Source organism: Mauremys reevesii, linkage group 2, assembly GCF_016161935.1.
Source record: "Mauremys reevesii isolate NIE-2019 linkage group 2, ASM1616193v1, whole genome shotgun sequence".
NCBI lineage: Eukaryota > Metazoa > Chordata > Testudines > Geoemydidae > Mauremys > Mauremys reevesii.
The window spans coordinates 159,652,726-159,667,601 of NC_052624.1; the positions used below are offsets into that span (position 1 = coordinate 159,652,726).

The following is a 14,876-nucleotide window of genomic DNA, read 5'->3' on the forward strand; positions in this document are numbered from 1 at the left end:
TAATTACATATTAATTTTATTTTAAATGTAAACATTCCCCTGAAGAGTTTGGGTTGCACTAGATTTCTACATTAGAAGCAGGAAGTAAAGGACTACAAATCACTCTTGTTTCAATGCCCAAACTGAATAAAAAGCAAAAAGTAAACTTTTAAAAATTAATTCAAATTTTCAGTATTCGGCGCTGTTATTTGAAACACGGGTATTACCTTTTAAAAAACTTTAGCTTGACAGTGTCCCTTGAAAGGGAAGCATAAGATAGAAAGCGGGCAAATTTAAAATAATTCCAGTTCCTGGTAGACAAAGTTCTATACTACACTAGTTACCACCTCTTGCAGGTCAATAATCCTTTGAGTACCAGTAAAACCCCATATACCCATTATAGGGATATAGCGCCTTTAAAACCAGACTCCAAGAGTTTGGTGAATTTTAGCTGCTAGATAGAGCACATGACTGAAGGAGGGTCAAGTGAACTAGGCCTGCCTGTGGGATTATATAAGGCAATGATTTTGGTTCAGTCTGGGGGATACCTGGGAAGATGCTCTTCATGGTTGCCAGGCAGCAGGTCTGTATCAAAAAAGTTCCCCACACAGAGAAAACTGGGACAGAAGCAAGATTCAAGAGAGGCCCTGCTATGGAAGCACGGCAAACCTATGATACAACATTGACTAAGGCCTGATGCAAAAGTGACTGTCAATGCTAGGGAAAGGGCAAGAAAGGAAGCCCAGATACAAGGGTGAATACTTTGCTGAATTATATTAACAAACCAGATTAAAGGTAGTTTGATCTCCTTTGAAACACAGTTGTCCAGCATTTGATCTAAGAAGGGAAACTGAGGCACAGCAGCATGCAGAGGCAGAGCTGTTACAGCAACTGTGTGAAACCACCCAAACTGGCAGTTTCAGCAGAGGCAGCAAGGATTAAATAAACTGCCATGAAGACTAACTTTTCCCCTTCATATGGGCCAGGGAGGGCAGGTGTGAGGCACACTAGCAAGGGATGATATGTAGAGGGAACTTGAACTGCTGCTGCCCATGCTATATTTTTGGCTAATGGTTTGTCAGCCAGACACCTTCCACAAGCACCAAAACTGGCTTAAACAACAGATCTCCAAAAGCAAGAGAAACACATACAAACAATCCAAGTAACTGTATTCTGTTAGACAGCTTGTTCCAAGTTCGCACTTGCATTAGTCACTCGTTAAAGTCATACTGAGCTTCATTAGTGACAACTACATGGATCAAAACGCAGAAATTCAAAACCTTAATTGATAAGTAACCTCCAGAAGATGTAATCAACAACAAACAAAGAAAATAAAGACAAATAAATATAAGCTTTGAAATATAGTTTACATTGGCAGTAAAAACATTTCACACACAAGACTTTACAGGACTAAACACTGATTTTAAATTTAGTCAAAATGGACCTACTGCAGTTCTCATTTGCCAAAAGTGCAAACATAAGGTGGTTAAGCCTATGAACCACTGCATGGGAGACCTGTGTTTGGGAAAAGCCCACATTCAAGTGTCTAAAGCCATCTTTTCTGCTGTAGAAAGGAAATAGTCACTGAAAATGCACTACTGAAACACAACCAAAAGGGTTAAAACAATGCCCTTTAGACTAGATACAGGAGTTACTTGAGGACTGGAGTCTTGTGGGGGACTGTATTGAAAAGGAAGGCTTTCTGGCTGCTGAGAGGCCCTGACTGCCTCTGACTCCACTTCTTCAGAAGTCCCCATCCTAGGCAACCTGCAGCTATATAAAACTATTATAAAATACAGAAATGAATGTGATATGATGGGGCCAAACCAGCCTACTTACAATGATGGAAAGAGAGGTGGGGACATGTCAAGGACATGGAAATTGCCATACTAGACCACAGCACTGACCATATAGCATAGTATCCTGTCTTCAACAGCTGCCAGTACCAGATGCTTCATAGGAAGGTGCAAAAAACCCCCTGCAGTTTGACAATTCCCATATTCCTAACATGTCTCACCTTCTCTCTTCTGACAGCCACTCTCAAACTAGGAAAAAATAAGAAAAGGACAACAGCAGCACATGGCCGGCAGGAACAATTAGCTGGAAAGTGGTTGTGCTGTCATGCACACTGTGTGCTCTTAAGGGTGGAGGTAGAAGTCCAAGTGTTCATGGGGAGGCTCATTTTATTGAACGTGGAGGCAGAGAAAGGCTGCAGGTACTGAAAACCAGCACACTTGTCCTCAGTGTACTAGGGGTTTCCTTACAATACTATTATTTCTGTGCAGTGCACACATACATATTGCAAAATGAAATCTTGGCATCTCCTGCACCTAGCAAAAAGCATTATGGACACTGATACAGAATTCTCTCAAATCAGTGTGGGCTGACAGGCAACTGACATTTCTAATTTGCATGCACACTAGTACACTAATTTTTGCTAGTACGTGCATGAGATACAACCACCTCTTCACTTATTTAGAATCATACAATCCACCATATTTATTAAAATTTATTTCAATGGCAACTGTCAGTTAAAGCATGTGGTTTAAGTGTTGTATAGAAAGCAGTATACTTGGATAGTTATAACATGTTTTTAGGTGTCTCTTAGAAATAAGTAACATTACCACTACGTTTCTATGAACGCTAACGATGAATACTTCAAATACCACAAAACCCCAGTAAATCACATTTTGAAAAAAGAGAATTCAAGAATCTTTTGATAGTACACTTTTATGGGCAGGGACTGCGTCTTCCTCTGTGTTTGGAAAGCACCAATTTTGAGCACTACTGCAATCCAAATAATACTACTCATAATTCTTTCCACTACTCCTCTCGGATACATAAGCTTTGCATCTGAGCTGTAGTAGACACTTGCTAAACAATTCTGATCATTGCATAGTGTGTCAGACAGTGAACTACAGGCTCACAATGCCTTTTGAGTACATAAACTAATAAGAAATATAAAGCTGCAAAAAAGGAATTCCCTGTTAATAATCACAAAAAGATGAAACTGTTATTCCACTTACATTTTGTTCCTCTGGTTCTAGTTTTGGAATTTTGTGTGACTTGCGTTCTTCTGATCGTGAAGAGTCATGCTTGCTACTTTTTTTCCTTTTCTCCTTTCTCCCTTCATGTTTCATCTTACCATACTCTCTTGCCTGTACTTCATTCAAAAGGTCCCCACACAGAGAGGACTCGAACAATTCCCTGCCATTCTGGATAGTTTTGGTTATTTTTAATTTGATTTCTGGTGAACCAGTCTTCTTTGGAATCACCGTTTGTGGTACTGAAGGAGGTGGTGGTGGTGGGGGTTGTGGAGGGGAAGGTTTTTCCAGAACTTCATGCGGCCTCATGTTAGAGTTTTCCATTTGGTAATACTCTGGGGGACTAAAGTTTCTAACTGCACCAAAGCCATTGGCTGAACCATTGGGATACTGACTGTATGTCTGGTATTTGGCTTGAGGTTCATACATATTGATTGTTGGTGGATAGCCATTAGTGATCGGCGGAAGATCCTCTGTCGTTGGAGTAGGGTACTGAAAGCCTTGCTGCAGGGCAGTTTCATATGGTGTCTGACCACCATCTTCAGCGATGTCACTGCTGGCATCAAAGGCATCCTCCTGGCGGATGTTGGCTGAGTCAATGAGCTGAGGTGGTTGCTGAATTGTGTTTCCCATGATCCCTTGCATGAAAGAGAAAGAGAAATCCATTGTTCTGCTCCAGCATCCTTAGCTTTCCCTTTCTCTCATAGGGCCTAAAAGTAAAGGGAGAAAAAATAAGTAATCAATGTAAATCAAAGGAAAAGAATTAAACAACTGAAACAATTAAGAAGAAATAGAGCTACCAAGAATATGAACAACTTTCATACCTCCACTTTCACTAGACACCCTCTTATACAGTCAACATTACCCTGCACACAGAGTACCCCCAATGCACCCGACTCTTCACCAGCTATGTAACACCTTGACTGTTCTGTTCTCTGCATGGGAAAATCAAGACTGAAGTGTGTCAAATTATGTGGTAGTTTTCTAATGTTAACAATAATCTACTAGGAATTTGTATGGGTTTGCCCAATTTATTTACATTCAAATTGTAATCAAATTCAGAACTCATGCACACAGATGATCAGGGTGATCAATAATGTATAATACCCAGATAGGGTTCCAAAGATGAAAAGCTACTTTGCAAACAAGCCTCACACACCTATTTTCAGTAAAACAAATAAATAAATAATTTAATCCCATTATTTGTAATATCAACCTAGAAGTTTGAAAATGGAAATTATCTCTCACCAAACATTTGTAGTGGAACTAAAATAAGAACAGTCCTTTGTATACCAACTTCCATGACACAGTCCACACATTTCTGTGCACAGGCTTTTTGACTAAACTGCTTCTCTTCAGCCAGCAGAGGAGAATGACTAATTTTTTCCAAGAGTTACAAGTATTTCTCGGCAATGGTCATTTCTCAAGATATTTGAAACAGAAGAAATTGTCAGCTGCAGGAGTTTTAAACACAGGTCAAACTGTGGGCCCAAACTAAGTCAGTGTTAGAATAATGGTTCTAAATACTGTATCAGACCAGAAAAAGCTAACACAAATCATTAGAAGGCTGAAACTGTGATGCTTATTCAACTTTGCAGAAGTGCCTATCCACGGCTCCAGGTATGATACAACCATTATAAATTCAACAGGCAGGAAGGGTCGTAGAAAGACCTCCCAAATCCACCAATGTAAGTTTCTTCTCTTCCTTCTCCTTAAAAATCTTATTCAAACTTTCCCTCTCCCCAGCAAAGCCTGTGAAAACAGATGAGCACTGATACATGCCCTCGAAGTTACCAGGACCTGGCTGTTGGCTTTTTTAAATACATAGTAGCACAATTATAGCAAATAGATGCTAATTATTCCACTCCAGCTGGTGAGAAAACCCAAAGAGCTCTACCCAATGGAAGGAGCATTTTTCTATGCCATTAGACTTTAAACAACACGTGGTAACAATTGATTTCAGGACTGAGGTGGTTAAACCAAGGCAGAAAATAAGTTATCTTGCCATGAAAATGTTCACCTCGGCGCCACCCAATGTAGGCCACATTCCTCTCCCAGATGCCTCTTGCCCTCCTAGTCTTTGGAACCACACACCAGAGGGGAGAAATTCCTCCCTGAAGAGACAGGAAGGAAATTCAGCAACCATCTAAGCCAAATTCAGAACAAGCCAACCCTCGGCTTCCTTTGGAGTACCTACATCGACCTGCCCATGTCTGTCACGTGGTAGTAATAACGCTACCTTTACCGCCGCAGTATCTGAGGTCCTGGAAATTTTTACTGTATCTCATAAGACTTGAGACAGTTTTACAGCCACTTCAAACACAGAGGGAAAAAAGTTCAAGGAAATATTACATGCTCCCAAATTAGCCTTCTTCCCTATTTAAGAAATTTAAACCATTTTAACGCTTAGTTGGAGGGAATGGCTTAATGGGATACACCTCATGTTTGAAATATTGGCTTGCTACCCAGTAAGGTCGTTTTAGCCCTTTCAAGATAAATAAATGGAGTATCACAATGTGTGCATTTTTGTGTTGTGAGGATGGAGGTCCCGAATGCTCTTTCATACAAGATTTTTTTCTGGTCTGTAATTACATTAAAGATCCCATGACATACATTTCACAATAAGGATCTGCCCACTTCCTTGCCTGAGTTTCATTCTCATCCTCCCAAAGCAACATATCCAGATATCTTATTCAATATTTTCCATGTCTGAATTAAAAAAAAACAAAAAACAAAAAACAAAAAACCTTCCTCCTCAGGAACTAGTAGAGATGAAACGAAAAAGCAACTACAAGAAAATGTAACTTCTCCAATTACATAGCAAAAATGTACTAGTCAACCCCACATTCACAGATTATATTGATTTTTTCCATGCTCAGTTTTACTTCATGGTGATATTAGCCAAAGCCTCACGGGATCCAACTACAAGTGGCCTTATGGGATCTAACTACAAGTGTCTTGTTTGGCTCAGATCTCAAGACAATTCAACCCCCTCTGGGTCAGGTCAGCTCCCCCACCTCCTTGCCCATGGGGTCAGCATGGCGACTACAAGTCCCATTCCTGCCAGCCGCCACCACCTCATTGTGCTGCAGCATGATATTCCTGGGGAAACTGTGCGCAACTGAAGCACAGCAGAAAAATCCCCCCTCCGCAATATCCCTTTACTTCCTTCAGGGCCGGCTCTACCATTTTTGCTACCTCAAGCAAAAAAAAAAAAAAAGCCGCTTGGACTGTGCCACCCCAAGAATGGACGAATGCCGCCCCTTAGCATGTGCCGCCCCAGGCTTTCCTTGCAGAAAATGGTTTATGTGGGGAAGCAAAGAGAAGCTGCACCAGCGCTCACTCACCCCTACCCACAGCTCAGATGCGTCTCTTCAGGCAGCCAGGGGAAGAGGTAAATCACTGGGGGGGGGGGGGGAGGGGACTGGGGATGACCTGGCCACCCAGGGATGGTAGTCCCAGCGGGAGGTGGGGGAGAGAACAGAGAGAGTTCCCCCTCCCTCTTCCCTGCGTGGAGCAGCTGGGGATGGGTCAGATCAAGCTACAGAAACATTCCCTAGCTGCAGGAAACTTTGCACCATGTGTGGGTTTCTTTGTTTTTTCCAGGTGCAGGGGTTGGGAGGACAGGGAGAGCAGCTCCCTGTACAGTGACCCCTCCCTCCATCTGCACACCTAGAACACTGCCCCACCAAGCTCCAGCCAAATCAGGAGCCCTCTGCACCCACAACCCCACACCACTGAGTTCCAACCAGCTGCACCTTGACCCTCCACCCCACCAAACCCCACTTCCCCTCAACATTGAGCCCTAACTACCATCACCTCACACCCCCCTTGCAGAGTCCCATTCCCCCTGCACCCAGAACTCCACACCGAGCCTCTGTGCACCCAGACCTCCCCCCCACCACCACCCTGCACCCAGTCCCCCCCACACCTAGATTGCGCCACACAGAACCCTGGTACTCTTGAGGGAATTCTGCTGCGAAAAATTTTAAATTCTGCATATTTTAATTGTCTAAATAACACAATATAATCACACCATTTTCAATTATTTTGGTAATTTATTTCAAAATACTTGTCAGCAAATAATTGAAAATGATGCGATTATATTGTGTTATTTTGACAAATAAAATATGCAGAATTTAAAAATATTGGGCACAGAATATTTAATTTTTTTAGTGCAGAATTCCCTCAGGAGTAAAAATAAGCATGCTGATGATTCAACTGCCTCTCACTGTGCAGCATGTCAAGGCAGCAGGGGCCGGCAGGGTGGTGCACACAGCCACCTATCACTGTGCATCATGCATGTCTCACAAGCCCCTGGTGCCCTTCTGCAACCCCGAGGGTCACAATGCACAATCTGGAGATGCTGCTCTAGCTCAACCAGAAATTATAGGTGTGATGCTGGAATAACTGGGAGAACTTCTATGGCCTGTGTTATGCAGGTCTATGAATAGTCTATGAATCTATGAAACTGTTCACTATACAAATTCGGTTAACATTCTTATGGAAAGTTAAGTCAAATGTTCCTATACTGGGGTTTGTGAAGATGTTCTAGAGGTGAGTGGAGAGAGTTGCTAGTTTATCCTGTGATGTTTGTACACATGCATAATATTAGTTGACAAGGGTTGCAGTTACAACAGATAAGAGATGACAAAGCTTGAGCCAATCACTATCTGATGAGGATTAGGAAGAAACTTCCCTTATGGGCAGGTTTTAACTATCCACTAAGGAATTTCTATTTTCCTAGACTAGCTGGGACCTGTAGTAATTCCTGTGTCCCTAACACATCTAATACCACACTCATGCCTATGTTCACACCCACTTTCACAAAAATTACTTTCTGGGGTAGCTTCCAGTTAAGAGTTCTAGAAAGATTAACTACCTGCTAAAAACATACTCATTAACATTTTTCCTTAACTGACACTGATTCACCAACTTCCTCTTCGGGTATGGCTACACTGGCACTTTGTCGGCAAAACTTTTGTCCTTCATGGATGTTAAAAAACACACACACCCAAATGACAAAAGTTTTATAGACGAAAAGTGCCCGTGCGAACAGCACTTTGTCTGCAGGAAAGCCACTGCCACTCATAGGAGGTGGAAGGGTTTTTTTGTCAGCAGGAGAGCTCTCTCCTGCCAACAAACAGCAGCTACACAGCCCGGTGGCAGCGGCACAGCAGTGTCGCTAAAAGCTGCGTAGTGTAGCCATAGCCTTAGTGTGGTCTAGCGGCAGCAAGCAACTAAAGCAGGTGCTGGCTCATTTCCAAGAGCTAAATGGCATTAAAAGTCAACTAATAATACGTTAAATACTATACTAATGTTAACTTCAGCAATTGCTTACATGGAAAAATATCATACAGATATTAAGGAAAGCTAATCCATAAAACACTGTATTCAAATGTGATGTTCACTATGAAAAAATTGAGGATAGCTAAATTAAAATATGCTTAGTTTTCTTTTTGATTTTTACTGCTACAGAAGTCAGGCTGGCAGGCCATGCTCACTTAATCATAGGCAGAGATTGCTAACCGAGGTAAAGGCATTTAAGACCTAGGCCACAAAAGAAAGTACGCTGATTTAACTAAACCTATTTCTAAATTGTGCAGCCTCCTTGTGTGGACCTCTGAAACTGGTTGAAGAGTGGCTGATATTATTAAATTCAGTAACAAATCTTTAGCAACCATGAACCTATCATCCTCCAGAGATGGAGCATCACCCTCTAGATTTTACCCTAAAGATGTAAATATACCAGCTAATAGGTATCTGTGTGTCCCTAGATTCCCCTTCTGTAACATCACAAGTGGTTTATGTGGAAATTATTATATTCCAACAGCTGTGTAACTGTGGGTGAGGAAAAAGCCAATTAACTTTTAACACAGAATATTTGTTTGAAGTTCATCAGTTCTCATCCAAACTCATTTCTAAATAATTTCTTTGTTTGTACAGTGCCTAGAACAATGGTACCTTTGGCCCTGATTGAGGTCCTTAGGCATTACCACAATGGAAATTTACAAAAATGCTTACCACATTTTTCTATGCGGCAGCAACTGCTCTTTAAAGGCTTCACTGACATTAGGCAAATCATTTAACCTCTGTTCCTCAGTTTCTCCATCTGTAAAGTGGGTGCTGCAAGACTTGCAGTAATTCACTGATGTTCATAAAGTGTTTTGAGATCCTTAGCTTGAAGGCATAAAGGTGCAAAATATTCTTTTAAGTTTCTATGCTAAAGAAGAAAAGTTCAGCCATGCAATGTTGACTTCATCCCAACAGCTACCAAATCTTATGTTTTACAGTCAAGCAAGGAGGCCAGCTACTCATTTTCTTCACTGTACTGAACAATTTCTGTAACGTTCAAGTGACTCACACTGCAAGGGAAGAACCAAAGTGTATACCACTGTTACCAAAACAAAGAAAACTTATCCAGCTAATACTACCCGATTTTGATTTATAGCCCTCAAAGACTATTATCTCTACTCTTTAAATCAGCAATGACCACATTAAAGGTGATTTGTATTTAGAAAATTACCTTGCTTCTGTTCATCCCTTAATTTTTCTCTAGTGAAGCAAAGGGCTTTTTAAAGACTTTTCTTCAATTATCTCTAATAGTAAAAAAGACCAAGAATTTTTGGATGAAGAGTCAGTCAGGAAGAGAGACTGAAATTTCTCTTTGATGATACAATGTCTTATAAATTACATGATTGGCTAGCCATAATATTCTCTAGACAGTGATCTAAGAAAATACCTGCTCTGGAGCATCCAATAGGAATTTTGAGCCTTACTCTGACATTTTGGCCACATTTTAATCCTACCTAAGGATCTCAGTAAAATTAAGCTACAGCATCAGCTTGACACGTGTATAAGACATATCAGTAAACAACTATACATAATTCACAACCAGTCAACTCACTTGGTTCAGGAGTCACTAAGAACTACATTAACATGAATAATGCTTTTCTCCCTTAAAAAGCATTATACTAACTTTCAACGCTAGGAAATCAGAGCAAAAAATAGGGATGTAAAACACTGGAGAGAGGTTTACACTACAGACTGCAACATACTTGTATGAATAAAAAACATGAGGCAGGCAATTTTTCATCTCTCTCTTACAAGGATATTTGACGTTTAGAAATTGGGATTTAAAGGCATCTATATTTTGCATACTATTTTAGTAGTATAATCTTTCTAGTACAAAGAAGAAAAACCAACTAATATTTAATCTATGGGAACACTGCAAGATTATGCCAATCAGATCGTGTCCAACTGATTAAACACATTTCATTAGGCCAATGGTACATTTAGATTGCACAACAGTCTCTTTGATCATGAGGTCACCAATTTTAATCCAGCCTATACAAGTATCAGCATCTTTTGAAAATTACAAACTGATGGCTTTCAGTGATTTAAATGAAATCATTTAGTGAGTAGTTGGCATTAATTAGATTCCTGTTACCACTCTCAGCAGAATCCAAGAACAGCATGGACAATGGATACTGAACCCTCACATGTGGCCCCTGCAGGTCAGAGCTCATACACATTGGCAGGGAAAACCTTGCATTGCTACTTGGTTTACTGAAGGGGTAGGCAACCTATGGCACGCGTGCCAAAGGCGGCATGCAAGCTGATTTTCAGTGGCACTCACACTGCCCAGGTCCTGGCCACTGGTCCGGGGGGCTCTTCATTTTAAATTTAATTTTAAAAGAAGCTTCTTAAACATTTTAAAAACCTTATTTACTTTACATACAACAATAGTTTAGTTATATATTATAGACTTATAGAAAGAGACCTTCTAAAAAAGTTAAAATGTATTACTGGCACCCGAAACCTGAAATTAGAGTGAATAAATGAAGACTCCACTTCTGAAAGGTTGCCAGCCCCTGGTTTACTGTATCAGCTCCATGGTTAAACAGGATTCAGTCCCCAGAGCAGTCAACAGAGCAGATTTCACAATAATTAAATTTCAAAGAAAAAGTGTTTTTTAAAGACAGCATAACAGGATGTGGAGTGTTGGGTTTTTTTGTTTGGATACATTAACCTACAATTACATCTACTAATTTAGAAGTTACTGGTAGAAGTCTTAAGTTTTTCAAAAGCTTTCAAATAATCCCTTTTTGTGGGTTCATCTACATGAAATAGACCTTGATTATATTATGCACTCTGGCTATTTGGGACAACTTATTCATCTGGTGTATTACCTTCCAGTACAGAGTGCCGCAGTAGGGACTTTTGCTTAACAGAAAGACTACATTACAATGGTCTTCTATGCCCAACTCTTCTCCTCCCACAGAGCTTACACATCAGTAGCTCCCTCCTCCAGAGTCTTTGAATTCATCATCACTATAGTTAATACCCACACACTTTCCTATCCCCTCTCCTTTGCAAAACTTTAGTGGGTGCTTTCAAAATGAATATAGTAATATAAAGTACCATCTGGATTATATTACACTGAAATAATAACCCCTGGGGCTAGTCAAATGCTAGAATAATGTGAGACCATAATTGGAGGACTCCATCTCAAATCTTAACCCTAAAATAGGATTACTTTTGAAAGATTAGATTCCACCCCTGATGCAAAGAGTACCGTATTTCTCCTCAGCAGCCCTCTGGCTGCCACAGAAATGGCACTGCAGGGCTAAAAAGGAGGTTGGACGTAACTCACCCAAGTAGAAGAACAATCTCTAAAAGAGCTGGAAGTGAGGATGTTCAGCAGTCTGAGTGAGGCTTATAAATTTTTATTTTATACAAGTTAGGTCTCTTGGATCTCCAACTGCTGTTGTTGTATTAACTCAGAGTCCACCTCCTGCAAGTACAGGATTCAATATCCAGATAAAGGATGTAACAAACAATAAATTGATACTACACTGGATCTCAGCCAAAGGATCAAGAAGAATGTAGCTAAATTATTTAAGGCTTCTTAACAGGAAACAGTTTTTGGCGCTATTGGAGAAAAAAAACAGTTTGAACAAAGATCGTGACATCTGCAAAACTGCAACAGGAATAGTTTTTCATTGCCTACAGGGGGCAGATAGGAAAAAAAAAAAAGATTATTCTCCAGAATTATGTACTATATTCTGCACCTGTCTTTTCCCTGCACTACCTTTCTGGGGCCTGAGGCAATGTAAACAGAACTTGTCAGTGACACTGAAACTAGAGACAAAATTTTCAAAACTACAATAATGTCCAAATAGGAACAGTATTTAAACAAATTAAATAAGTTTTTCCCCTTTGGAAAATGAAAACAGTATAATCTAAAGTGATTAGGCTAGATCTCATGAGAAATGTTACCCTAATTTAATGGCAAATACACTTAACTTCCTACCCCAAACTCTTATATTAGTATTGCTGTGGCATCAAGAAGTGGCTGCAATTTCAGCAATGGCTGAAGTTATTCATACATAGATACGTTTATAAAGTGCTTTGGAATCTTTTGGGAAAAAGCTTTTCTCACTGAATCACTATTACATTTATCTAAGGCATTTTTAGGACCTAAATCACAAGTCTCAGACTACGACATACCTGTTTGGTGCTCGGATACTAGTTACATGCAGTATAATAAGCTACATAATTATTGTATCTCTAAGATTTCCACAGAGATGTTACTAGACTCAGTAGTAGATGTTGCTGATCCAATTTCCTGTCTTTGATAATTACTGAAAGACTTTTGCAAAAAGGAGAGCCTTGTTGGCTTCTTTGAGAACGTCAGGCTTGGGCTATATAATTTACTAATATCCCATGTAGCCTCATTAAAACTATGGATATTAGCTAGTCTCAAAAGAATGTTCACCTGCGAATGGACCAGGTTAGTAAGGGTACCTTATTACATTTTAACATGCTTTGAAATATCTTGAGAAAGAGCAGCATTATTTATTACAGAAATGCATGAAGATGCCAATCACTGCATCTGAGCACCACCACAAAGTTACATTCTATTCTTACCTTCCACTTTACTAAAAATCCATTAATGATATCTTTCATAGATGACCGTAAAATACAGCTTCCCTCAGGTGTAGAGACTTTTTATTGTTATATTCAAGCTTTCACTTTTGAACACTACGGATATAGGATGAATTAGAATAGGTGACCTAGTGGTCAAAGGGCTGAAAATTAACAATATAAGACAACATGTAGCTTTAAATGTTCAAATTTTCTTTTGAAACTAGCTTTAAGGGAGGGGAAAAGGAAACAACATTCCCCTGCAACCCATATAACTCCAGCATCTTGCTGAGATAAGACAGCCAAAAATGAAATTGTTTAGAAAGTGAAATGCACAAGGTAAATATATGGTTAAGAACTAATTAAAGGTAAATCAGATTTTTTTAAATGTCACTTTTAGTACCTTACAGTGACAACAACAAAATGTGTTTACAACATTTTAATCTGAACGTGTATAATTGTAAACCATATTGTTGTAAATGCTATCTGAATTTCTGACAATACTATGCTAAACAAAAATAGAATATAGTGAAACCACAACCAAGTCAGGAATCTCCATTACAACTTGATTGGCTTCTCTAGACTGGTGCACGAAATAGAGAAATATGCCAACAGAATATTTATTAAAAAAAAAATACAAATACAAATAAGCATTCACAGCTCTCCAAGTATGACCTAGGAAGACTGCAGTTATCACCCAGCCAGGAAAGGTTCAGCAGCATTAGGGAAGAAGAGATCTCATTTTCTAGATGAGATCTCCCAATGTCAACAGTGCCCCTCCTCTTTCCCTCACCATCACACACTTACTATATCACAGGAATACAGAGTAAAGTCCCCAAAATCTGAGCAGAAAGGACCAATCAACATGATATGCTGATACCAGAATTCCACAGCTACAGGTATTATGAGTAAATTGGGTTTACCTATCCACAGGCAAACTGCAGAAGCCAACACAACATTCACAAAAAAACTGTTACATCTAATATTTGTTCAAATACAAATTCAGAATGTTAACAAGAATCACTGAGACCCATAGTTTCAGTGCATTTCCCTGGCAATAATGACCAGCCAGAGGAGCTCCTGACTGAGAATGAAGCATAAGCCCATTAATTTGCACCTGATACTTTATCACCATGCAGTACCTGAGTTGAGAATACCACCACTTTTGTTGAAGGTGTTAGCAGCAAAAAGTTTAAAATTAATTTCCATAATACATTTGATTGACTTAATTTTTACTGTCCACTGTTGCAATGTACTACTGTGGGACTATCTAAAATTGTATGTTATACGGTTTGTGGAGGTTCACACATTGTTGGATGTAGGGCATTCCACAGAGATGTAAAGAAACTACTTTAAGAACTGATACTTTACTATTGGCTCATCGGTAAAGGTAAAGAGAGAAACGAGAAACTAATTGGAATCAAATTTTTACATTAATTATAGTTAAACATGAGGTTAGTGAACAGTGCCACTGCTTGGCAAGGCTGGGCTGGACTTTCCAATTATAGCAATTGCCTGGAAAACCAAAGTTCTGGGATATAGCCTCAAAATAATGATAGCACATTAGCTAGGCAGGCCCCATTAACAGACGCAGGAGTTGCAGCACTAACCCACATCTGAAGAAGTGAGGTTTTTTTACCCACGAAAGCTTATGCACAAATAAATCTGCTAGTCTTTAAGGTGCCACCAGACTCCTTGTTGTTTTCACTAATCCACAGAGATTCCAGGTTCTGTTTATTTTCTAAAGCCTGAAAAAGCTGTCAAGGTTATGCACAAAGACTTCATTACTTACTTTTATCTTTTGTGCATATTTTTTTTCTAAAACATGGAGCAATCTGGTTTTTCCTTACATATGACGACACTTTATTTATGCAGTCCTGGTCATATCAAAAATCTTAACCCATGAAGCTGCCAATTTCAACT

At 39.7% G+C, this 14,876-nt stretch overlaps 1 protein-coding gene across 12 annotated transcripts in view; it reads right to left on the reverse strand.

Moving 5' to 3' along the window:
• The window catches only part of NSD3 (nuclear receptor binding SET domain protein 3), a 73,481-nt gene that overhangs the window by 48,983 nt on the left and 9,622 nt on the right, over nucleotides 1-14,876 (reverse strand). For 11 of the 12 annotated variants that reach the window (XR_005594881.1, XR_005594882.1, XM_039526859.1 and 8 more), the window contains one exon: nucleotides 3,006-3,733. Coding sequence is in view for 10 of the 12 variants with exons in the window: in XM_039526859.1 (XP_039382793.1) it covers nucleotides 3,006-3,689 (684 nt within the window). In the remaining 2 variants the exon portion in view is untranslated. Of the gene's footprint in view, nucleotides 1-3,005; nucleotides 3,734-9,047; nucleotides 9,069-14,876 lie in introns of those variants that run through there. The other variant, XM_039526857.1, reaches the window with a different exon arrangement.